At 47.7% G+C, this 24,870-nt stretch overlaps 1 protein-coding gene across 1 annotated transcript; it reads left to right on the top strand.

Annotated features, from left to right (window-relative positions):
• The first annotated feature begins 7,837 nt into the window (after positions 1-7,837).
• On the top strand, positions 7,838-24,547 carry DNAJA4 (DnaJ heat shock protein family (Hsp40) member A4). The gene is made up of 8 exons (XM_046655461.1): positions 7,838-8,211; positions 8,516-8,654; positions 14,009-14,189; positions 15,963-16,067; positions 16,983-17,210; positions 18,282-18,512; positions 22,389-22,489; positions 22,587-24,547. Exons 1-8 carry the CDS (start codon positions 7,853-7,855, stop codon positions 22,800-22,802), a joined length of 1,560 nt encoding a protein of 519 aa, XP_046511417.1. The 5' UTR covers positions 7,838-7,852; the 3' UTR covers positions 22,803-24,547.
• The last annotated feature ends 323 nt before the right edge of the window (positions 24,548-24,870 follow it).

Raw genomic sequence — 24,870 nt, 5'->3', positions numbered from 1 at the left:
AGGGAAATGCAAATTAAAACCACAAGATATGAGTACACATGCACCAGTAAGGACTGAAATTAAAAAGACTGATAAAACCTAGTGTTGACGAAGATACAGAGCAACTGGAACTCACACAAACTGCCGGTGGGAGTATACAATCGTACAACCACGATGGAAAGTTTTTAGCAGTTAAACATATACCTGTTCCATGACCCAGTAAGTCCACTCCCAAGCATTCACCGATGAGAAATAAAACCACATAGTCACACAAAGATTTGTACAGTAGCTTTATTTATGATAGACTAAAACAGGAAAGGGCAAACGTCCATCAGGAGAATGGATGAGTTGTGCTCTATTCATACAACAGAATACTTCTCATCAATACAAATGAACTACTCATATGCACACGGCCATAGATAAATCTCAAAAACATATGATGAGCAAAAGTAACCAGACCAAAACAATACATACTGTATGGTCCCATGGACATGGAGGTCAACAATAGGCAAACTCAACCTGTGGAGATAGAACTCAGAATAATGAGGAAACGTTCTGGGGTGATGGAAATATTCCATGTCTTGATCTGGGTGATGGTCAAATGGGTATACACACGTAAAAAGTCACCTAGCAGTCCACTTAAGTTTTGTGCATTTTACTGTGTTTTACATTTTACTAAATTACTATGTAATTTATACTTTATTAAAGTACTATGAAAATCTAAAAACTAAAAAATTTGGCCTCTTTTGGGCTTACAGCGGTCCCTTCCCCGAGTCTGACCCCCAGGTCTGACCCCTGGCTTCTGAGTGTGTAGGGATTTGTTCTTTGTGGATGCTGGGAGTGGGACTGGACCCACATTCGGGGTGCCCGTCATCTGGCCCCTGCTGGCCCTGCTGGCCTCCTTTTGCGAGGCTTGCAGCAGGGGATGTGGCACTCTCTCCACAGCACAGCGACCAGCAGTTTCCTTGTTGACTCTGCCTTTCCTGGTCCTCACCTGCAAAAAATGGTATCACACTGCTGTTTTAATATGCATTTCTTGGATGAGTAGTGAGGTTGAACTTCTAAATTTACTGGTCATTTTTATTTCTTTGTTTAGAGCCTGATGTTTTGAGGGCCCTGTTCCATAAACCACTTGTCAGCTAACCAGAAAGGAAAGATATACTTCTGCCAAGCAACCATTTCTAAAGGATCTTTTTTTGCAGCAAGATTCTGCTCTTCTTTCTTCTGTGCTTCTCCCAGGAGGGAGTATCTTTGTAGAGGATATTTTCTTTTTTTTGTAATTACAACAATAATAATAACAATAATAAACGGAACCAGATAATCATCAAGGGTTGGTAAAATAGGCTCAAACTCGACAGCCTGTAGCACTACAGAGCTCTGTCCACAATTTCTACGCCTTTCCAGAGGCTGAGAAGCCTGTGGCCTCCTCTGAATATGCTCAGCCCCTCCTTCCAGGTCTACCCTATGCCATACACACACACACAAACACACACACACTCACACATGCTGCCAAATGTTGGTGCATTTAGCACACTGAAGACGGGGCGGGTGGAGGTAAGGAGATGGAGGAGCTGACAGCTCGCCTCGTCCAAGCTGCTCTTCATCTCACCAGCTCTTCTCCCTCCTCGCTTCTCATTTGCCTCCACACTCCTTCCTCAAAGCAAAAATCCCTCCCCCATGGCACACCAAGCAATTTAGCCATCAACATTCAAGGCCCTGCCCTTAGAATTGCAAACACCTCTCTAAACTGCTTATCAATGTATTTTTCCAAAGATGGTTCCCATTCTAGGAACAACTCAAAGCCAGCTACTTAGATGTATATGTTTCTTTAAATGTTACTTCACCATCATCATAACAGCATTGTGGTGTCTCTCTGCCCCTGAACAGATTCCAGGCTTGTTCTCCCAACCTCCGGAGCTGGTGAACAGCACTGCGCTATTCTGACAGTGCAAATAAGAGTTCTGAGTGGGACTTGGAGCCAAGAAGGATAAGCTGGGTTCAGACTATGGAGAAACTTCAATGCCAAGGGAAAGAATTTGGATTTGATTATTCTATTCAGGGATTTATCAAAGGTTTTAGTGCGGGGCTGTGACTTGAAGAGAACTGGGCTTCTGAAAATTTCATAATCTGGCTTCTGCTTAAGTAACTGGCATAGAAAGAGAGTGATTAGAGGGGCTAGGCAAGGATGATGAGGGCTTGTCTTAAGGCAGGGGACAGATCTGGGAGACTTCTGAGGAATATCCACAGCCTTCGGTAGTGGGGAAGGAGCGAGAGAGGATGAGATGAAGTATCCTTATAAGGGTGAAGCCAACTCCTCCCTCCTGGTCTGGAATAGTCTGTAATTTGCTAGGAACAATTTAACATGGACCATTACTGCTGAGACAGGACCAGCCAAAGCCTGGAAAGATGTGAAGAAACCATTAAATAAGTGTAGCATTTACGAGATACACAGGGCATCCTAGAACAGTGATGTCATTAAGGTGTCTCAGCTCAATGTCCCTGGAGAAGGGAAAGATGTTTCAGCCTTCCATCTTACTGGGCTTTTTTGTATTTCCAAATGTGATACTTCTAGGCAGATGCATTTACAGAGCTCTTTGCGTCAAATAACAACATTAGCCAACATTTATTTCATGTTGTGCCAAGTACTGTCCTAAGGCTTTTTTTATTGTATAATTCATATATGTTTGTGTGTGTAATCATATATATAACATTATATACTCCTCACAGCCCTACAAAGTAAGCATTCTTTTACAGACGAGAAATTGAGGGAAAGAAGTTAAACAACTTGCCCAAGGTCACACAGCAAGGAACTGGCAGAACCAGCATCACACCCAAGGGTGCTAATGAGTTTATTTCCTGGGAAGAACCAAACTAGGAGACAGTAGAACGGGCTTCTGGCCCCAGCTCAGCTGCAGCCATTCCAAGCTTGGGTGGGTCATCTTTCAAATGTACACTCACTCATGAGGACACTTTGGGGAGTGGTGGATATGTTCACTACCTTGATTAAGGTGATGGTTTCAAGCGTATATGCATGTATCAAACCTTATCAAATGATACACTTTAAATACGTGCAATTCATTGTATGTCAATTATCTCAATAAAGCTGTTTTTAAAAACTGATAACAATTACACAATGAAATTAAAATATTTGTAATATTTCTACAGCAACTCATTTATCTTATGTCACCCCATTATAATGTGTGGGCATGATGCATAAAATTCATCATTTATTTCTGAATCTAAGAATTGCTTTGAGAATTTTGCTACGCCTCAGAAGAGCAAAGTGTCTCCAAATTAAGACTAAGAGCTACAATGACTCAAGAAATGTTTCATAATCTGGCATTACTGAAAATAGAACTCAAAGTATGCAACATTGCTGTTTATAACAACATAGTGATTTTGCTGAAATAAGTAAAAAAAAGAAATGGAATATATGGAATTTATGGAACATAAATATACTACAATTTTTTTAAGTGCACTGCTTAAAGCCATTTCGGGTCTTCTTGGATCCCTGAAGACTCCAGCTCTGCCTAATGGTCCACACTCCACTCCATCTCTGTTCCAGAAAAACTGGTTCCTTTCTGGTTCCTGGAAGAGGCCAAGGTCTTCTACGCCTTGGAGCCTTCACGCATGCTGTTGCCTGTGCCTCCAACTCTCTAACGCTGGCCCTGCATGGCAGGCTCCTTCTCAACCCCCAGGTTTCAACATAATCACACACACACACACACACACAACTCCCTGACCACCCAGAACTCCATAGAATAGTTTTCCTTCGTGGCTGTCATCACAGTGCATAGCTAGAGGTTTATTTCCTGGCTGGTCCGCGTGAGCCCTGTGCAGGCAAGAGTGCAATCTGTTCCCCTGTCTGTTGTCTGGTGTGCTCTAAAACCTCCCAAGGGGCTGGGACACAAAAGGTGCTTTATTGACATGCCCAAAGGATGAATGGATGTCTCCTCTCTGGGCTGTGTGACCTCATGAGATGGGTGGCCTGATGAGAAGCCTCCAGAATGCTGTCTGTAAAGTACAAATATGCACCAGGAAGGCCACTCCCTCCCTTTCTTAGTTCTTCCTCCCCAAACAGAGGTACCCCGACCTTGGGTGGCAGCAGCTCTGGGTGAGGGCTGAGCTTCAGGAGGAAGTGGGCTCTTGGAGACCAGGTCCCAACCCACAGAAACATTGCCAGAAGCTTGGGCTTTGTCTGCTAAAGCGAGGGGACAATAGTCAACTATGTCAATACGAGTCCTTGGGTCCAGAGTGCTGACAACATAGGCCCGCTGGGGGATACCCAGAGTGCTTGGATTCAGGTGTTTGGGCACAGCCAGCCTGTGAGCCCCTCAAGGGCAGGCCCTACCTGAAGCCCGCACAGTACTGTGGGTGCCCAACACCAAGCCAGGCACACAGCAGGTGTGCACCAACTATCTGTTTTGATGAAATCAATAAACTCCATCTTGTGAAGACTGGTCCTCTTCTGGCATGTGTTATTCACTTTATGCACACTGTCTCCACTAATCTTTATAATAACCCCATGAAGTTGGTGTTCTTATCCCCATTTTATAGAGGGGGAAATTGAGGCTCAGAGAGAAGTAAAGTAATTTGCTCAAAGTCACACAGCCAGTGAGAGGCAGGAAAGCAGAAGTCCCTCGTGATACTGAAACAACGGCCTGGAGTAGCAATTGCTATTTTGGGGGCCAACAAATTAGCATCCTCTCATTGGAGAAACCCTGTGACCGCCCCTCAAAGCACTAGCTCCTCTATTCCTGGCCTCTCTGCCACCTGGGCACTGTCCCATCTGCTCCTTTCCCCACTCTGACCTTTCATGGTTTGGCTCCTCTCCACATTCCTGCTTCTCCTCTTGCCTCTCTGATGGCTGTTCTTCTTCCTCCCACTTCCTAAAGGCAGATGGTCACCAGGGCTCCTCCTCAGGGCTTTCCTCCTCCCTCTACATCCTGTCTCTGGGCCACCCTGTCAACAACCTGGCCCCTCTAATCTGCATGGCCAGCTCAGACCTCTCCCAGCAGGTACGGACCCACCCAGCCCCTGATGACAGCTGCTGATTATCCCTCCCAGAATGTAGCTCCTGCTCTGAGACCTTCAATGGCTCCCAGGGTCCATCAGAGGAGCAGGAAACTCCTCCCTAAGACATTCAGGACTCCACTGTACCCATGTCGGCTTCTTGCCCAATTCAGTGCCTTCCTCCATCCTAGCACTGTGCTCTCTGCCTTTATTCTGCTGTCCCTGCAGCATGGCTTCCCTCCCTCTCACCTCTTCTCAACACAGTTCTCCCTTCCTGGTCTATGGCATCTGCCCCTCCTCCACAGGGTCCTTCTTGACTTCCCTCCCGTCGGATGTGGCTCTCCCTCTTCAGTAGACTCCAGGGAGAACCTGTCTCAGGCCACCTTTGCAGAAGCTATTTCTGTTCTTGCTTAGACTCTCCTTCCCCTCAGATCACAGAGGGAGTCTGCCACGGGGAGTCAGGGACAATGCCCATCTTATGCCTTGTAGTTTTGCCTCTTCATCTAAAAGTCTCCTCAGCTGTAAAGTGTGGTGGTAGAATTGGATCAGTATCTCCCTGATTTCAGTCATTCAAGTACCACCATTGTTGCTTTATCATTGTACCACCTGTATTATCATATACTTACAAGTATTATTTACCTTATTTATGTACTCCTTTCTTAACCTATAAAAAAGGAAACTTTACATTGCTTACTGTGACTGGAAAACCAATGCCACTTGCAATAAGGGTTGCAATACAGAAAAGGCAACCATGAAAATAAACACATAACTGATAAAGTAAGAAATGTCTGTGTACAGCCTCAGATGCTCCCATGTATAATTCTGGGAAACAACGTACTAGATCATCAAAGCCTTTGTCCAAGGGAAACAAAGCTGGCACTAGATACAGTGGTAAGGACAGGCTTCCATCAGTAACGCACTATTGCAACATGGAAAAGAGTGCAGCGTGAACCGAACCCAACTTCAATTTGTACAGAAATAACTGGGTGTTTTAAAGGAAGACTGAGAGAGTCGGGAGGGGGGTCAGTGGGGCTCAGTGGAGACAGGGAATTGAGAATCACAAAGAGTTGGTCAGTGCAAATGTGGTTAGGCCAGCTGTCTGCTAGCTGGCAAATAGTTAAGTTAGGACTCTATCCTCCCACAGAGCCTGGGAGACAGATGCCTGATGCTCAGGTGCTGGCTGAAACAAACAGGAAAAGTTTTAGGCAGCCTTGACTTTTCTCAGGCAAGCATTTTAAAGGACGGCTAGAGTCATCTTAGAGATGTGGCCTCAAGCTGTCAGAAAGTATGCTAATGTTTGTTCAAGTCATTATAGGCCAAGGTTGAGGCCTAGTCCAGAAGAGGGCTCAGAGGGGTCTGGCTAGAGTTTGATAAAGGAGAGAATCTTTGTCAGCCTCTTTAGCCTAGGCGAGAGTTAAAAAAAAAAAAAAGCATCGACATGTGTTGAGACTCCATGCTGGGTGCCTCCCAAGGTCAGGAAGCAGAAACTGTCAGTATCATCCCCATCAAAAGGCTGAGGAAACTAAGTTTCAGAAGGGCTGGGTCATTTGCCCAAGGTTCACACAAGCCTGAAGTGGCAGTGCTGGGGTGTGAATGCAGGTCTCACTGATTCCAGAGTTCATAGCTGCATTCTACGCCTCTAGGCTCTGACCACTCACATATCCCCATCCTGCCAATCTCACTGGTCCAGAGTATTGACTCTGGAGAAGAGTGTGGTGCTGGACATTGCTTCCCAGCTTTGGCTGCACGCTGAAATCACCTGGGGAGCTTCAAAAATAGATGCCTGGGCTCTGTCCCCAGAGGCTCTGATGTAGCTGGTCCGGGGTGCAGCCTGGACGTAGGGATTTTTAGAAGCTTCCTGGTGATCTCTGAGCGGCCAGCTTTGAAACCCACTGTGACAGAAGCCTTCACAGTCATCATCCCACTCAATCCTTGCAAGAGCCCTGTGAGGACGCGGGCAAATGACCATGTCCCGCTGATGAGGAACCAAGTTCAGAGCGGCTAAAGCTCATATACTTAATAACATCTGGGTACGGAATCCAAGCTTCCTGACCTCCAGCTCTGAGTTCTCTGCCCAAAAGTTACAGATCTAAAGAGGCATAATTGAAAGGAAAAAAGCAGTATCTCCTAAAACAGAAATGAGCAATTTAATTTCTCTTGGACATTAAACGTCCTTTCCCACCCCACATTGAACACGTGGAGGAGGGATAGTGACTACCTCAACCACAGGATCCAAAACAAGGCCAAAGGATCCCAGAGAGGTAAGCAGCGGCCTCCCCTCTCTGACAAACTGTTCCAGCAGCAGACGCCAAGGCTGGGCTAGAGCAGAGGGCCTGCGGTTCTGTGATAACGCTGTTCTCCACGCCCATGTTTCTGCAGCGGGTAGGGATCATGGCTTCTGAGCACTTACAGGTAGCTGGACACAACCTAGGGAACTCGGGGATCTGTTACTGAACCCTCCCAGGCAGCGTCCCGGGTGATCCAGCACAGTCACGGGCTCCAGAGCCACTCGCCCCACCCGCTGTGCACAACACTCGGCCCACGAGCCTGGTCCAGCCTTGGTGATTGGCACAATAAAGATGAGCGGAGGGGAGGAGGCGGTTTCCCACCTCGAAGAGAAGAGGGGCCACTGCCCACCCTTGGGAGACCTGGGGGATACCACTGCTCACCCTTGGGGGACTTCAGGAGTCCCAACCGTGGGCCCATAATAGGGGCCAGCAAAGCACCACTATACATGTCTAGAGGTCTTAGGTTCACCCCAGTCTTAAAGACACCCCGGGGAGTGCCAGCAGCTGTAGGGGCCCGGGAAACAAGGCCTCATTACAGTGGAAGACCCCTACCCTCTCCAAACCCCTAAAAAATGCAACAATCCAAGGCAGGCCTCAGGGCGCATCCCAGCGGTGACCCAACAGAGGGCGGCCACACCCCCAGGGAGAGGCCGGGTGGGGACCGTTGGACGCAGCTCTCCCAGTCCAACTCCTCGGGGCAGAGTTCCCACCGACGCTGCCCTCCAGGCCACCCGATCCTCGAGCCAGCTGGCCCCACGGATCCTCGGAAGGGCAAGGGGGCGGCCACGGGACGGCGGGACGGTCGTCGGAGGGCGCCCTCCACGCCGAAGCCGCCTTCCAAAGCCCCCAACATGGCCCGGGGAGGCGGGCAGGGCTGGAGTTCCGGGGAGTCGGACGGGCCGCCAGAGGAGCAGGGGGCCGAGGACAGCGGGTGAGCCGACGGGGTCGCGCCGGACCCCGGCGTCGGGGGGTCGGGCGGCGAACCGGGGGCCGCGCGTTGACCTGCCGCCGCCAGGCGCCGCCGGAACCTCCGCGAAGGTTCTGGGCCTTTGTGGCGTCACTGTCTCCTTGCGGAACCTTCCGCCGGCGCCGAATAAAACCCGCCGCGGAGGAGCCGGCGGCTAGAGTGCGGCGGCGCCGGCGCGGAGGTCGGCCCGGCGTGGGCTGGCGGCGGGAGGGAGCCCGGCGGCGGCGTCTGGGGCGCGCTGACGGTCCTCGCCCGCCCCGCCCCGCAGAGACAAGATGGTGAAGGAGACCCAGTACTATGACATCCTGGGGGTGAAGCCCAGCGCCTCCCCGGAGGAGATCAAGAAGGCCTACCGCAAGCTGGCGCTCAAGTACCACCCGGACAAGAACCCGGATGAGGGCGAGAAGGTGCGGGCCGGGGCGGGCGGCGCGGGGCCCGCCGTCGGTTTCTCAGCCCGGGAGCTCGGGGGCCCCGAGCTGCGTTTGTTGGTGCGGCGGACGCCAGGCGCCGCGGGCCCGGCCGGGGTGGCCGAGGCCGAGGGCGTGCGGCGCGGGCAGGTGGAGGGCACTTCGCCGAGCCCAGGCTCGCCCGAGAGGATCGAGGCTGGTGCGGGGGTCTGGAGCCCTCGTGAGCCCCTCGCAGCCCATTCATTCCTCCGTTCAGTCTGCAAGTGTTCTTGGGGTCCCTTCGGTGTGTGCCGACCGCCGGGGAGGGCTGGGGCTGGAACGCGCCCACTGCTCATAGGGTTTGCGGGCATTTCTGGAGGAGAGGCAGCCAGCAAACCGGGAAACCGAGGCACCCGCGACCGGAAGTTGTGTATTTGCTGGGAACGACCGGCACTGGATGATTTGTGCGCTCACACTCACTGTTGATGCAGAAACCTTAGGGATGAGTTTCTTTAACCTGAGCTAGTACCTGGGACAAACCTAGTGTCCCTCTTGAGAACGATCGACTGGATTTGGTCTCTGTGCCTATCTCCTGCCTGATGAAGGTTGTGAGACATTGGATGACCACATTTGCTTTATTACGCAGGGACCCGGGGATCTCTAACCTGACGCATCATTTTACCTGAATATTCCAGGTTTTCTGTGACAGATGACCCACCGTTGATCCTAAGTATCAATATTAGGCCGAAAAATGCTCTTCATAATAGAAACCTCAATTAACCTTTTTCATTCTGTTCACAGGAACAGTCAAGCCTGCTTTTTATTCTCAAGGAGGCTCATTACCCACCTGAATAGGTGACTTGAAGGGTCAGACATTGATGCTTCGGAAAGCTTGTTGGCCTTCCACTCCTCCTTTCAGTTGCCATTTTCTTATGAAACTTTTGATGTCCCAGATGATTTGGGGGAGGTGGTGATTTTGTATTTGTATCAGTATTAGCTGACACCCAGGCCACTTTTGAAGTCACAGATCACCCATCTAACATTTAGAGCCCTGGAAACGACACTAATATCAAAATACCTGTCTGCGATAGCTTTTCCAAGCTGGAGAAAGCTGCTTAAGGAAGGTCGGCTTGGTGGCAACAGTGATAGAATGTTTATATTTAGCCACATGTGCCGACTGTGGCTGTCACAAGTTTAAAATGCTTTCCTGTAAGATCATTTGTCTGTTACTCACTTGCCTTCTTTCTCATCTATATTTGGGTGGCTTACTGTTACTTTTAAAGTCACTGGCTTTCTATGTGGTGTTGGTGATTCATGGTAGCCTGTGTTTGAGATTCTCCTTTAAGGAGAGTGCATCCAGGCTTCTGATTTCATGTTTCGGGACGCTGGCTAAAGGCAGCATGTGGGAAAGCCTTCTGACCCTGGTCTCAGGTCAGATCTCATAGCTGTCTCCAAGAGTGAGTTCGTGGCTGTGTGTGTACAGTTGGAGTGAATCTGCTTTTGGTGTTCTGAAGCTTTTTTTAAATTGGTTTTGACCTGTACTACATTTCTGGAGGTGTCACCCTGTATATAGCTATCTGAGCACATTGTTTAGTTTATTTTAAACTAATATTTGTTTATAGCCAGGCACTGGATTAGTGTCACAAAAGTGAGGCTCTTGGTGGTGAGGTCTGGCCAGTCCTTCTCATTTGGAGGGGGAGGGGCGTTGTGTGAGCCTCCTGCAGGGAATACTTTCCCCTCCCTCCCTCCCATGAAGGGATACAACCCTTTACTTTAGTTCTCAGCTAAAGCTGTTTCTAGGAGTCTGCCTCCGGCCCACAGACTGAACCGCTGGCCCAGTCCTCATGCTGCCTTATTACGATTCCTGTTTGATGCCTGTGTTCCCCACTGCAGAGTAAGCAGGGTGGGCACTACGGCCCTCTGGCCCACTCACAGGCCTTGTGCCTAGCTGTGCCGTGAAGGTGCTAAAATGCTGGCTGAATGAATGGAGATGTCACCAGAAGATATATAGTTTAAAGAATTCTATGTGGGAGGAGGAGAGAGCCCTGAAAAGGCACAGTTTGGCAGGGAAATTGTTGTGGTGAAGTGGGGGGAATTGGGGATCAATAGAAATTTGGATTGGAAATCAAAGGGGTTGAGGAGACTGGGGACTCAATTTATAGAAACTCTGCTATAAAGTTTCCCTGGAGAGGAGTCATTCATTCGTTCATTCATTCATTCATTCACCATATATCTCCTTTTTGGTCCTACTAGGTGTTACAGTGTAGCCCTTTCTGTTTTTGTCCCAGTCTGTGTGTGGTTCTTGTCCGCTTTATCTGTCATGGATGGAATCTTTTTTTTTTTTCCCTCCTGAGTTTGTCACTGTATTATTAATGTCTCTTCAAAAATAGATTAAGCCAATCCGTTCCCTCCTTGCTCCAGGACAACTGAGAAGGCTGTTGGGGTGTTGGTCTTTGTTTTGTGCCCTGTTGTCCTGTGTTGCTAAGCAGTGGGCAGCCCGTGTCTGTTGTCAGGTGCTCAGTATGGAGTCTGTACTTATCTGTGGCTGGTTTTCTGCAAGACGTCCGGGCAGTGGGTCAGTAAGCGAGTCCCTTTCAGGGACAGTGATGGGGCGGATTCTTACTTATTACCCTTACTGGCTTTTGAGACGGATTTGGTCTTTTGGCCAATTTCACTGTAACTTTTAGTTTGAATGATAGATTTTCAGGTTAAAAAAATCGTAAAAGAGAGCTTAACACTACAGAAAATGTCACAATACAGAGGACAACCCAGCAAGTACACATCACCCTAACTGCTGCCAGTGTGCTGCTTTCCATGCTTTTTCCCAGGTGATCATACGCGGTCTTTCTGGTACATACTTTTTTTTTCTTACCACTTAATATTTTAACACAAATACTTTTCCAAGATGCTACATAGTCTCCAAAGCCCTTTTTTCCAGCCAGATAGTAATCTCATCAAGGTCCTGTGGCAAATTATCACATTCTTGAAAGGTGAGCTGGTTAGAGCGCTAATCTCTGATGGGGGGGTACAGGCAGGAAGCTGAATTAGACTCTGGAGTGCTGGTGCTCTGGGGTAGGTGGGCCCACTAGTGGTAGTGGGAGCCCCCATCCCATGTGAGATCTGGTCTCTGATTGAATAACCCAAGTAACAGGCCATTCCTTTTCTTCCTTAGATTAATCATTAATTCTGTTAAGTTCAAGTGTCTTGTGAGTATCCAGGGTATTTGGTGAGTGTTTCTAGTGGACATTCTCGGGAAGCATATTTACCTAGTCCCTGAACTACAGACAGGCCTGGAAACTCTGGGGGCAGCCTGGCCTAGCTGTTTTCTGATCTTCTAAACTAGTCATGTAATCCCTATACTTTGATTTTTCTGCTGTGGAAAGGGGAAGGAGTGAGTGATCCCTACTTCTTTGCAGAAATGACGTGATAATTAACATGTCAAAAGATCTGACTGCCTTGGGTATGAATCTGATGCCTCCTTAAAACTTAATTTTTAAAATTGCCCAGTTATTTGTTAGCTATTAGTTATTAGCTATTATTTATTAGTTACTTATTAGATCTCTATCAGGGATCTGTAATACAAGAGAAAACTTGTATTACTTGTAGTATCTCCATCAGTTTCCATGTTTGTATCTTCATGGCCCTTTTTTTCTGTATGTTTTATAGATCCTGCATCATAGGATGTGTATATATACATCTGTCTCTCAGATTAAATTGTACCCCTGGAGGACCAAGACTCTATCTTATTTATTTATTTCTGAATTCCTAGAATTGGGCCATTCACCTAACAAATATTTTCAAGTGCCTTCCACGTGCCGGACACTGTTCTAGGCTCAGGGGTACAGCAGTGGACAAAGCTGACCAAGCTCTGACCTCACGGAGCTGACAGAGCAGTGGGGATACACTCTAAGCTCTAAGTGCTGTGGGATTGAGGAACAGCAAGGAGGCAGTGGAGCTGGAACAGAATTGCAGGCAGATGGAGGCAGAGAGGTTGGGCTTGTAGATGAGAGTAAGGGCTGGCTTTTACTCCCAGCGAAATGGGCTGCCGTGGAGTGTTTGGGGCAGAGGATTGACATGATAACAGGCTTGTTCTGGCTGGTGTGTGAAGAACAGACTGAAAGCTGGTGTGAGGACAGAAGATAGGAGACCATTGAGGTGGTTACTGAAGTAATCAAGGCAAGAGGTGGTCCTCGGCCAGGGCACGGGCATGGTGGTAGTGACGAGAAGGGATGAATTTTGGATATTTTATAGTGGTCTGATTTTGTTTTTAAAACTTCCATATACCTACAGAAAAGATGAGGGTGGGACAGTGGATAGCTGCATTTCCTTCACTAGCTTCACGAGTTGTAAAGATGTTGCCACATTGCTTTATCCACCTCTATTATTATTATTATTTGCTAAAGCTTTGGAGAGTAAGTTGCATACATCATAACCTTTCAGACCTAAATACTTCACCGTGTTTCTTCTAGGAATGACTTCCTTGTACAAAACCACAGTACAATGATCAAATTTAAAGAATTTAACACCGAGAAAAAAATTCACATTATTCCAATTGTTCCAATAATGTCCTTTGTAGCCGTTTTTTCTTTAGTGCAAGAGCCAGTTCTGGGTCACACGTTTCATTTAGTTTTCGTGTCTTGTAGTTTTGCAGAATGTCCTTCACTTTGGGTTTTCTGCTTCCTAAGGTTGGATTCCAGTGATACATTTTTGGCAGGAGTGTGATACCTGGGGTATTGTGTCTGTCTCAGGGTACTGGAGACATACATATGAAGGTAGCGCCAACAGGATTTGTTGACATGAGATGTGAGGGAGAAAGGAAATGAGGTTTTGGTGTGGCCAGTAGCTGAGATATGGGGGAGACCCTGGGAGGGGCAGGACTGCGGTGCGGGGATCAGGAGTACAGGTTTGCGCACGAAGTCTGCAGCCTGTGCGTGGATAGGCGCTCACGAGAAGTCTGCGGGTGAAGTTCACGCGGGTGAACTAGTGAAGCAGTCCCTGTGAGTGGAAAGCAGGAGCAGCACCCGGGAGGCCCCGCCTTTCTCCAGTTGTAGAGCTTTGGGCCGTGTCCCAGCTCCACTCCACGTCTTCCTGCCCACGGCAGGCAGAGCAGGGGACGCTCCTTCCCTGCTGCATTCGCTCCCTCATTCTCTGCAGCCCCTACCACTAGTCCCTTAGTTGTGTTTGCCCTCTGTTTCCCACTTTACACGGGGAGTAAATGGAAAAATCAGGTTGCAGATAATGTATAGACCAGCTAGTTTGGGGAGTTGGGTGTGGAATACCCGTTATTGTGTAACATTCTTATGGTGGGTTTGCTTAATAAAAGAACTCAAACCTTCCCTCTCTCTCTTTTTAAATCTGTTTTTTTTTCTTTTAAGTTTAAACTCATATCTCAGGCATATGAAGTACTTTCAGATCCAAAGAAAAGGGACGTTTATGACCAGGGCGGTGAACAGGCAATTAAGGAAGGCGGCTCAGGCAGCCCCAGCTTCTCCTCACCCATGGACATCTTTGACATGTTCTTTGGTGGCGGAGGACGGATGGCGAGAGAGAGAAGAGGTAAATGCTTTTAAAGACCTGTAAGCACGTCGTAGTCTCCAAATGATACATGTTATTGGAATCAGGGTGAATCGTGCAGTTGTCATGTTTTGGGATCAGTAGCTTTAAATAGTTCATCCTTGTCTAGTATCCAGGCTGCCTGGAATCTCTTAGCGCATTTAGCAATTACCCGACCCCCTTCAAACACCACAGAGAAAGGGGCAAATGGTGGTGAGTAGAATGGAGGAAGATCAAGTTCATCTTGCTTCTCTTTCTCTTTTGGGGTCAGGCCCATGAGTGTCCTGACGGACATACATAGATGGACCTCCTGGGGTTGTTGGTGGTGCCTCTGTCGAGAGTGCTTTTCGCGCCTCCTGACCTGGGCCAGGGCCCACAGGCTCTACTTTTGGCTGGTTCTCTGCAGTGTGCAGTGTGGCCTCATTTTCTGAGCCTGCTGGGGAAATGTACTAGGTGATAAAGTTTACCCCTTTGTGTTTGGACATCTTTGTAAAAGAACCTACCTACCTCTCTTCAGAATGTACTATGATGAGCACCTTCATCCCCAGGAGGTGAGTGAGGGACTGCGCCCTTGCTGAATGCCCCAGGCCACTGGTTGAGTTCTGGGCTGTGCTCCTCCTAATTTTCCTACCTCTCACCTCCTGTCAGGCTATGAGCTGTCACCTCTCACTGTCATCAGTGGTCTCTAATAGCCTTCTTCCCCCTGTCCAGTTTACTGTTGATAATCTGCTTTGGACCCTGAAACCAGATAGATAACCAAGCTTGCTATAGTCCTAGATAAGATCAGAAGAAATAAACTCTGCATTGGAGTTAAAGAAGGGTGGTTTGGGTCAACGAGAGGCCCCTGGATAAATAAGGCTGTTCTTGTTCTCACATTATAATTGACTTTGAGCTTCAAAAAGCCTGGCTGTCAATTCTGTGAACACAGTGTGCTGAAAATCACAAAGTGTCTATTAGGGAAAAATCCTTGCCCTGTTGTCCGGGTGTGTTGCCTGCTCACGTAATTGACGGTATGGACGTTCTGAACACCTTGGGTGTGCTCTTTCCCAGCTCTCTTACTGTCTTGAGACAATCAACTTCATGCCCTTAATGAAGTCGTCTCTCAGAGTTGACAGCCGATAAACAAGGACAATCTGTCTGAGTGACTGCAAGAGCCCTATGGGCAGCAGCGGGGGCCCTGACGCTGTGGGCCCTGACAGGCTGGCACAGCACCAGGCGGACAGACACCCAGCCTGAGAACAAGAGGTGTGCTGCCCTGAACGCACAGACGAGAGTTAGGCCGATGGAGGAGTTTCCACTTGGCCACAAGTCACGAAAGGGCTCAAAAAGCAGAGCCTTTTGTGCTCAAGGAAGAGTTTCAATTAAAGGTCCAGAGATGGTTGTCGTGCATTGATCTGTGAGGAAAGGGCTCCTTTCGTAGGGAAAACCTAGTTAACCAGTTCCATTGGTTAACCTTGCCTTAGGTCTTCTCAGAGATCTCTCTGTCCTCAGATTTGTTCTTAGAAAATAAAGGTGGAAAGGCTTTTTGTTGATCTCTCTACATGATTGAATAATTAGCTCGTAGTTAGGGAGGGTATTAGTTCTCATCATTGACAGAGGGCCAGAGGATGGGCCAAGTGGAGTAGAAGCATTGCTTCCTGCAGGGAAGGGAATGAAGGACACAGGCACAGCTTTGAGTCTCTGGAGGCTTCAGACCGCTGTGTCTCGTGGGTGGTATTTAGTGCAGTGGTGTATTCAATACAATGTTACTAATTGGTTTTTTTTCCCCTTGGTAAGGCAAGAATGTTGTACATCAGTTGTCTGTAACTCTTGAAGATTTATATAATGGAGTCACAAAGAAATTGGCCCTCCAGAAAAATGTAATTTGTGAGAAATGTGAAGGTAAAAATTAATTTTTGGATGAATCTCATAGTTCTGATTCCTTAGATCTGGAAACAATTGTGATTGTTTTACAGTTCAGAGAAAAATAATTTATCTTTTCAAATGTGACAGTCAAACAGAGATTACAAACAGGTGGCTTGAGGGCCAAATCTGTTTTATTTGGCCATGTACGTTTTTTATTTGGACTGCACATTTATTTAATATGTTGACAGTTATTTTAAAAATATAAAAATCAAAACGGTTCACCCAACTGAGGGGTCAGCAGACTTTTTCTGTAAAGGGCCAGATAGTAAATATTTTAGGCTTTGTGGGCCATGTGGTCTTTATGTTGTAACTGTGTAACTCTTAGTGCAAAAGCAGCCCTAGACAATACATAAATGAATGGATGTGCCTGTGTTCTAGTAAAGCTCGATTTACAAAACCAGGCAGCTGGCCGTAGGTTACTGACCCTTGACTTAAATGTAAATGTAGTTAACATAATTTTTTTTAATCTGATTTTTCAAGAAAAGTCAGATCTGGTGACCGCAGACCCACGTTGTCCCACAGAGAATTGGCTGAGCTGAGTAGCCACCCCTGTAGACAGGGCTGTGTCCTCCAGTTCTCCACAGCCTGCTTGGTCACCTGTAGGCATGGGTGTTTTTCCATCCTGGGGTGGAAGAAAACACAGTTAATGAAGCTCAAGTAATGAATTTGGCATGGCACAGCCCAAAACACAAATGTTTAAGATCACATGTTAACATCTGGATATTATCTGCTTGGCTAGAATCATCCAGTTTTTTCCACCTTGCTTTTGATGATTTTAAATAGTCAGAATTCAAACCGATTTAATTGTTCATTACCCATCTACTGTGGCACCCAGTAGGGGTGCTTCTAAGGGGCGAGCACAGCTCTCACTCCTGCCTCCCCTCCTCGCAGGTGTTGGTGGGAAGAAGGGATCTGTAGAGAAGTGCCCACTGTGCAAGGGGCGAGGGATGCAGATTCACATCCAGCAGATCGGACCAGGCATGGTGCAGCAGATCCAGACCATGTGCATTGAGTGCAAGGGCCAGGGCGAGCGCATCAACCCCAAGGACCGCTGTGAGAGCTGCAGCGGCACCAAGGTGATCCGAGAAAAGAAGATTATCGAAGTGCATGTGGAGAAAGGTGAGGCTGCGCAGAACCAGCGCTCCACTCTGGCTGGAAGTGCTTCCGGGGTGCTAATCCTGGGGCACACAGGCTAGGTATCAGGGAAATGAGATACATGACAGCAGGTATTTAAATGATATTAGAATGTGCCGTAAATTCCTCCTATTTCCAGGTTGTCTCTTGACCCTCCCTGGCTTTGTTTCCATCCCACATCACCTGCCAAAGCTTTCTTGCTGAGGTCTGCTTCCTTGAGATCAAAAACGACCTCTCTTTAAGGTTTTCCAGTGCTCTGAAAGTCACTTGATCTTAATTTTGGTTAACTGTCCTCTCCTGCCATTCTCAAATCATTTCTTTAGAGTCATTTGGAGACGTCTTTCTAATAGCTTTTATCGCTCATTGGCCATAAGAGCACGTTTAAGGCTTTGTAGCTGCACATTTCTTTTCTCCACACATTTCCCTTTTGTTGCATCGGATTCTCCCAAATATAGTGCCTTCCCCTGCTATTTATCTTGCCTGGTGCCGTCATTGTAAGGCCTTTTCCAGTCTTAGCTGTTCACCAGGTAGTCCCTGATTATTCCGTGACTTCCTAATCCAGTGAATATTCCTGCCTGAGAGGTGAAACCAGAGTACACGAATGAACCCCCAAACCAACCCAGCTGTTGTTACAGGACTTCTTGTGTAAACACATCTCCCCCCTTCCTGTGTGTACACACTGATGTCTTAGAAAGCCCCCAGAGCCATGCACTGTGTGCAGTGGGCAGGGTGCGGTCACTTCATGATGGCATTGTGGTGTCAGTTGTGGCCTCACAGGGCCCAGGCAGGCAGGGAGTGTGCTGTGAACCTGTCATGGGTCGGCCTTGTTCTGCACTCATCATGCTTCATGCTGAGGACCCTCGTTATGCTGAGGGAAGCATGGCTTCTTTCTTGGTGACAATTCTAGCCGCCACTCCCATCCCCATGCCTGCATGAGGTTGGGCGGCTTGATGAATAAAGAACCTCCAAAGGACTCTGTGTGCCTTCTTCAACAGCTTTGTAGAAAGTATTGTTTTTAAGAGAAATGGCTAATCAGAAAGGGATGATGTTTCATAGGTATGAAAGATGGGCAAAAGATACTATTTCATGGAGAAGGAGATCAGGAGCCTGAGCTGGAGCCTGGTGATGTCATAATTGTGCTTGATCAGAAGGATCATAGTGTCTTTCAGAGACGAGGCCATGACTTGATCATGAAAATGAAAATTCAGCTTTCTGAAGCCCTTTGTGGCTTCAAGAAGACGATAAAAACGCTGGATGATCGAATCCTTGTTATTACGTCCAAAGCAGGTAATGTTTCAAATGTGTTTCGTAGTAACTGATCTGTATGTTTGACATACTGCTACTGGCTGGGTAGCCTGGTTTCATATCTCAGGTTGACTTCTGTCACACAAGCTAGCGTGACTTGATTTTCTCTAAATTTAAAGTCATCACCACTGACTCCTAAGAATTTTATGAATTTCTTTTATATTCTCCTCGGAAAAAAATTCAGAGTTGGGGGAAGAACCTCACACAGGAATCTTAGGGTTTTAAAATTCTAACTGGAACCTGCCAATTAAACTTAAATTTTTAAAATTTTCTTTCTGTTTAATAAGAAAACACAGCTGAGGGGCTGGCCCTGTGGCCAAGTGGTTAAGTTCACGCGCTGTGCTTCTGCGGCCCAGGGTTTTGCTGGTTTGGATCCTGGGCGCGGACATGGCACCGCTCATCAGGCCACGCTGGGCGGCGTCCCACATAGCACAACCAGAGGCACTCACAACTAGAATATACACCTATGTACTGGGCAGCTTTGGGGAGAAGAAGAAGGAAAAAAAGATGAGCAACAGATGTTAGCACAGGTGCCAATCTAAAAGTTAAAAAAGAAAGAAAACAGCTGATAATCGGAGCTCAAGTGGTGATCTGTGCTGATTCACCTACCTGTTCCTCTATCCTCTGTGCTGTCAATTACTCATGAGAGACATGTTAAGATAGAATTTTCCTGGGGCTGGCCCAGTAGTGTAGTTGGTTAAGTTTGCATGTTCTGCTTCCGTGGCCCAGGGTGTGTGGGTTTCAATCCTGGGCGCGGACCTACATACCGTTCATCAAGCTACACTGTGGCAGCATCCCACATATAAACTGGAGGAAGAGTGGCACACATGTTAGTTGGGCAACAGTCTTCCTCAAGCAAAAAGAGGAAGATTGGCAACAGATGTTAGCTGAGGGCCAATCTTCCTCACCAAAAAAAAAGAAAAGAAAAGAGAGAAAAAGAATTTTCCTGATAAAAAGATATTGCCTGTCAGTTTATCCTTGGAATCGTCCAGAGAGCTGCCTGTCTGTACACACCCACACAAGCTGGACAGAGCTGCCCCTGGACCGAAAGGGTTCACAAGGGCCAGAACCTGTTAGGAGTGTATAGCTCCCAGACTTCCAGCTCCCAGGAGGGCTAGGGTTTACTTGCAGTCGAGGGACCATGTGGGCACCAGAGCACCTGCCTAGAAGGGGCTGAGGGGAAGGCAGGCAAATTGGAAAAGGCAGCAAGGCCAGGCTAGGGACCTTGACTTGAAGCTGCCTCTGAGTAACACGTAAGGTCAATTGTTCAGGTCAAAGAATGTGGTGGTGGCTAAGCCACCCAGGCAGCCTCGACTTCATCACAGTGCTGCTCTGGTGGCCCTGGCCTCGGGGTCAGGGAGTAACTTCCCATGGGCATCTGAGGTTTAAGGCTAGAGGGGCAGTTTCGGGGTTGTGGGGGAGGTAACCAGCCAATAAGCCTGTCCAAGGGCAGTGGTAGCTGGTGATAAGACTCTGAAGTCCAGTGGCGTGAGCAGTGGCCACCTCACCTCCCTGACCACCTTCCAGACCTTTCCTGCCTCTTGCCCATTTCTCCTCTTCGCCTCTCTGGCCTTATTCTCTTCCTCTGCTACTTTCCTCTTTGGCTCTTTCTGTTGCTTTCTTTTCTGAACATAATATGAAATGAAATTATATATCTAAGCCTTGATCAGAGATTTTTTAAAACTTTCTATTTGGGAACAATTTCAAACTAACAAAAAGTTGTAAAAATAAAAATAGTCCAAGGACCACCCATATATGGTTTGCCTATTGTCAACATTTAACCCAATTTGATTTTTTCCTTTTGTCCTGTGTGTGTGTTTATATACATATACTTAAGGATTGGGGAATGCACTGTAGTATAATGCAGAATTTGCAGGAAAACTTTAAATACAACACCTTCCTTTAGGTTCCATTCCATAGACCTCACAGGGTACCCATTTCCTCCCCCGCTCTAGAGTAGGAAAGTTTGAGGATCACAGTTCACTCAAAGCCCTCGGCCACTGGTTGTGAGTAGGTGTGTGCCCGGCACCCCCTGCAATTGTGTTCAGGACCCCCTAACATTGTCTCAGTCCTGATTCCAGCCCTTCTGGGAGCAGGAGCTGGCAGCATCTGTGTGTAACTTCTTTGGGAAAGCTCATCCTTGGCCTAGAGGGGGCTGAGGCCTTGGGTCAGTGTGGCAGAGCTCCCTGGAGCAGGGCCCTGCTGTGGGATTGTGAGCCCAGCGCCCCTTGCTGCCTTGCACTCCGATCCCAGCCACAGGCAACCCCGGAGCCAAGGACGGAAGAGAGGAAGTGAGCCCCAGAGGGAAGGAAGTGTAAACCCCGGGAAACCCATTTCCTTGCTTAGCTCTAAGGAAGGGCGAGGTGTCCAGAAAACCTGCTGGAGATTTCTTGTGTGTGTGTGTTCTTTCTTTTTGCTCATTTGTCCTTTTCTGTGTCCTCTCCTTTTCCTTCACCCCATCTTCTTTTCTTGTTTTGGCTTCTCATTCCTTCATTTCCTCTTCTCTCTTGTCCCTTCTCTCTTCTGCTATTGAAATACCTTCCTCACCGGAGGCCCTTAGGCTGTCTTGAGCCTTGCTGACAATTAGGAGATTAATGAAAAAAGTGCCTTAGGAGCTGCCCAAGGGTGTGATGCCCAATACTTAGCTCCTGGAAGAGCCTGACTCGTAGTGGTTTCCTTCTCTTACAAGTGGTTTTCCATGCTTGCTCTCATGGTTTCTCAGCCCCCAGTTTAGAAGCAGTAATGTAGGGAGTTGTGCTTGAGAGCAACAAGAAGTGACACCTGATAGGAAGGGAGACACAGAAAAACTATGTAAAAAACCCCACAATACTAAGAACACAAGAAGCCTGGCAGCCTGGGGCCATTTAGCTAAGGGGCCCCATCCGGCAGTCAGTAGCTCTGAGGGTCGCGTCTGAGTCACGGCCCTGCATAGAATGACCCCCTAAGAGAGAGTGCTCGGCACACTTTATTTTAAAAACTCCTGTGAGATACTTTTAAAGATTTCCTCTTGAGAGATTTCACCCAGGGGAGTGGGCTGCTGAGTAAATGAGTGTTTAGCTTCCCCTTCCCCATCTTATTTTTCCTGAACATTTCTTTCTTTCTTTGTCCATTGTCATTACTTAGCTGAAGAGCATACTTTTTCAGACTCTTTTGTTCCTTTCCTTTTCATGTTTGGAAGGAATATTTTTAGACGTGGGGGGGAACTTTAGAGCTCTGGGGGTCTAAACTCCCAGGATGCCTTTTGAAAAAGTGTAGGTGTAAGACTCCTGTGTGCAAGCTAGACTGACCCCAGCTCAGCTGCATGTGAGGAAGTACCTTTTATTGATGGAGACAGCCAGCAGCCACAGGAGGCTCTCCTGCCAGGTGGGTGCTGGTTGGACTTCTCTGAGGCCCTTTCCTGCTCTAAGCTCTGCTTGAGTCTCTGAGCATATTCTCCTCCCACTCGTGGTGGAGATACGTGTCATGACGTGAAGCAGCAGGCTGACAGGTATTAGCCCCACTTACCCAGACTTGAGTGTTCTGATTCCTAGCTCACTTTTTTTTTTTTTTTTTTTTTTAAACCATCCTGCCTTGTGATGGAGGCTCCAGCATGCTGCCTCCTTGACACACTGCTGGAGCCCAGAGCATGGGCCCGAGAGTTCCGCTCCCTGACCCCTCACCCTCATCCCCTTCACCCAGACAGGACCTCTGACAGGGATCATTCTGGCTGGGACCAGCTTTCTGGTCAGATGCTATGTTTTCCCTTCCTTTGCCCGCTGCCATACCAGGACCCGCCCCTAGGCTCTCCCAAAAGGGAGACTGACCTCTCAAGGCCTCCCTCCATCTTTGTGTTTCATAACTAAACCTTTTCTGCGGCAGGTGAGGTGATAAAGCACGGGGACCTGAAATGTGTGCGAAATGAAGGAATGCCTATCTACAAAGCACCTCTGGAGAAAGGAATTCTGATCATACAGTTTTTAGTAAGTTCACGTGTTTTATTCTCATGGGACATAGTAAGTGGCCTTAATTGGGAAGGGAAAAAAAAAATACCATTCTTTCTCATCTCACCCCTTACAGGTAATCTTTCCTGAGAAACACTGGCTTTCTCCAGACAAGCTTCCTCAGCTGGAAGCTTTACTCCCCCCTCGACAGAAGGTGAGAATTACAGATGACATGGATCAGGTGGAGCTGACAGAGTTCAATCCCAGTGAGCAGAACTGGCGCCAGCACAGGGAGGCCTATGAGGAGGACGATGATGGGCCCCGGGCCGGAGTGCAGTGCCAGACGGCGTGATGTTCCCAGTGCAGCGGGACCCAGCTGGACTAGCACACGATGAATGTAAAGTTGGCACAATGAAAATGGCATCGCTTTAATGGCCTCGTGTTTGGGGTGTCCTGTGTATGTGTTCAGCATTCTCAATTGCTGAGTATCTTTTTGGTTTTCTTTTTCTTTTGGTTGTAAGTTAAGCTTAATTTATACTTAAATGTTTTAAGTGTAAATCACCTCTAGTCTGCATATGGAATCTTTTTATTTAAATTTTCGGGATACTTTTGAGATGCCAGTGACTGCACTGACACTTTGTGCTTCTAGTGGCTTTGCCATAATTCAGTTCCACCGATAAAGCACAGCCCAGATAGCAGCACTCAGCCCCCTAGCAAACCTCCAGGCACCAAGTGGGCATCCTGGCCCATCTCTAGCTCTCTGCTTTCTCTCCCCTCCGTTCCTCCCATGGCAGAGTTACTGAGGGCATGATCTCAGGGCTGCTGATGTGACACTTCTGAATCTAGATTCTAGATGATCCTCCTCAAGAATAAAAGCACATCTGTGGATTGGACTTGGCTGCAGTGCCTGGTTCACTGTTCTGTGCCCTTGAGTGGTTGGAATGGGGTGTGAGTGTGTCTGATCATCTCTCTTGGAAGCTTCCTGAACCTTCCAAGCTTTATGGCGAGGACAAACCAGTGTTTTCAATGAAATGCCAACATAACTATTTGCCTGTAACCCTGTACCTTGCTCTTTGTGGTTTTAATGATTTTCTGTTGACAACCTCTGCAGTGCTCTCCCACCAAAGTGCTTGCTTGTAAAGAAAACTGTGTCCCCAGCAGCCTCAGTGCAGCAACATAAGTCATGGGAGGATGCTGGTGGTTTGGCCTCACGGCACAGCCAACTTCCTGCCTGACCAGTGATCCCAGGCGACTTGAGGGCCTGGAAAGGCATAGAACTTCTCAGTGTTTTCCACCTCATTCTCGCAGGTTCAACTCCCTTCCAAAGGATTGTTCCTCTCGTTGCACAGCTATATTACAAAGGCCTTGCTGCTCAGGTGATAATGTTTTGGTGAGAATTGTACTGACAGAGCTCCACTATAGATCACAGTCTATGGACTACCACTGTAAATGATAGCGCGTATGGAGGGATATTAGTCATTATTCTACTCGTGGCAGGTAGACTACAATTTAAACTTAGGGTTACCTCAACTTTTAGCTATTACTGCTCCTTTTCTTCCAAGACAGTCATGAAGAAAAACTGCTACCTTCTAAGCTGCTGAATTAAAGCAGGGGCCACCTGTCAGATCCATCCTTATTTGGTTGTAGAACCTGAGAGTCTGACTCAGACCAGGGACCTCCCCTAGGAGGGTGGAGGGTCAAAGGACAGATCAGACCCACGGCAGGTAGGGTACGCCTTCTGGTGGACCAGCCTCCAGCAGAACATTGCTGGCTAGTGGGTGGGCAGAATTTGCTCAAGATAGGTGTAGAAAGAGCCCACCTTTGACCATTGGTCAGGATAGACATAAAACCTATTCTTCCAGCTAAGCCTATGTGAAAATCAATTTACAAATGGACCACGACTCCAGGGTGTTTTGTTTCTTTGCTGTGACTTTCTAATAAATTATTGCTAGAGAACTGCTCTGTAGTTGATGATGGGGCAAAATTACATTCAGTTCCTTGTCATGTAAATGGAATTTGGGGGGGTGTTGCTTAAAATTTATTCCACCTGTACATTTGTCAATTGAAAATTAAAACTGAGCTGGAATGAGAGAAAAATGGCTGTAGGTTTTTTAAAATTTCCTGAGCTCAAATGAACAGTGTTAAGTGTCAGCTTGCCTCACATTGGTTGATTTAATGGAATAAAGTTTCCCCCCTCATGGAGCTTATATTTTGGGGGTGGGGACAAATGCAAACATCAGGCAGTGACAACTGCTATGAAGAAAAAGAGTAACCGGGAAGGGTGGCAGGGGACAGGGAGGCCTCTACCTGGAGCTGATATCTGAGCAGCTACCTGAACGCAGTGAGCAGACCTCTGAAGGAGCATCCCAGGCAGAGGAAATGGCAAGGACTATGTGGATACAGGGGGGTGAGCAGGCCTA

Source organism: Equus quagga, chromosome 2, assembly GCF_021613505.1.
Source record: "Equus quagga isolate Etosha38 chromosome 2, UCLA_HA_Equagga_1.0, whole genome shotgun sequence".
Taxonomy (NCBI): domain Eukaryota; kingdom Metazoa; phylum Chordata; class Mammalia; order Perissodactyla; family Equidae; genus Equus; species Equus quagga.
The sequence above is the reverse complement of the archived record's forward strand: the minus strand, read 5'-3'. Positions and strand labels throughout refer to the sequence as shown.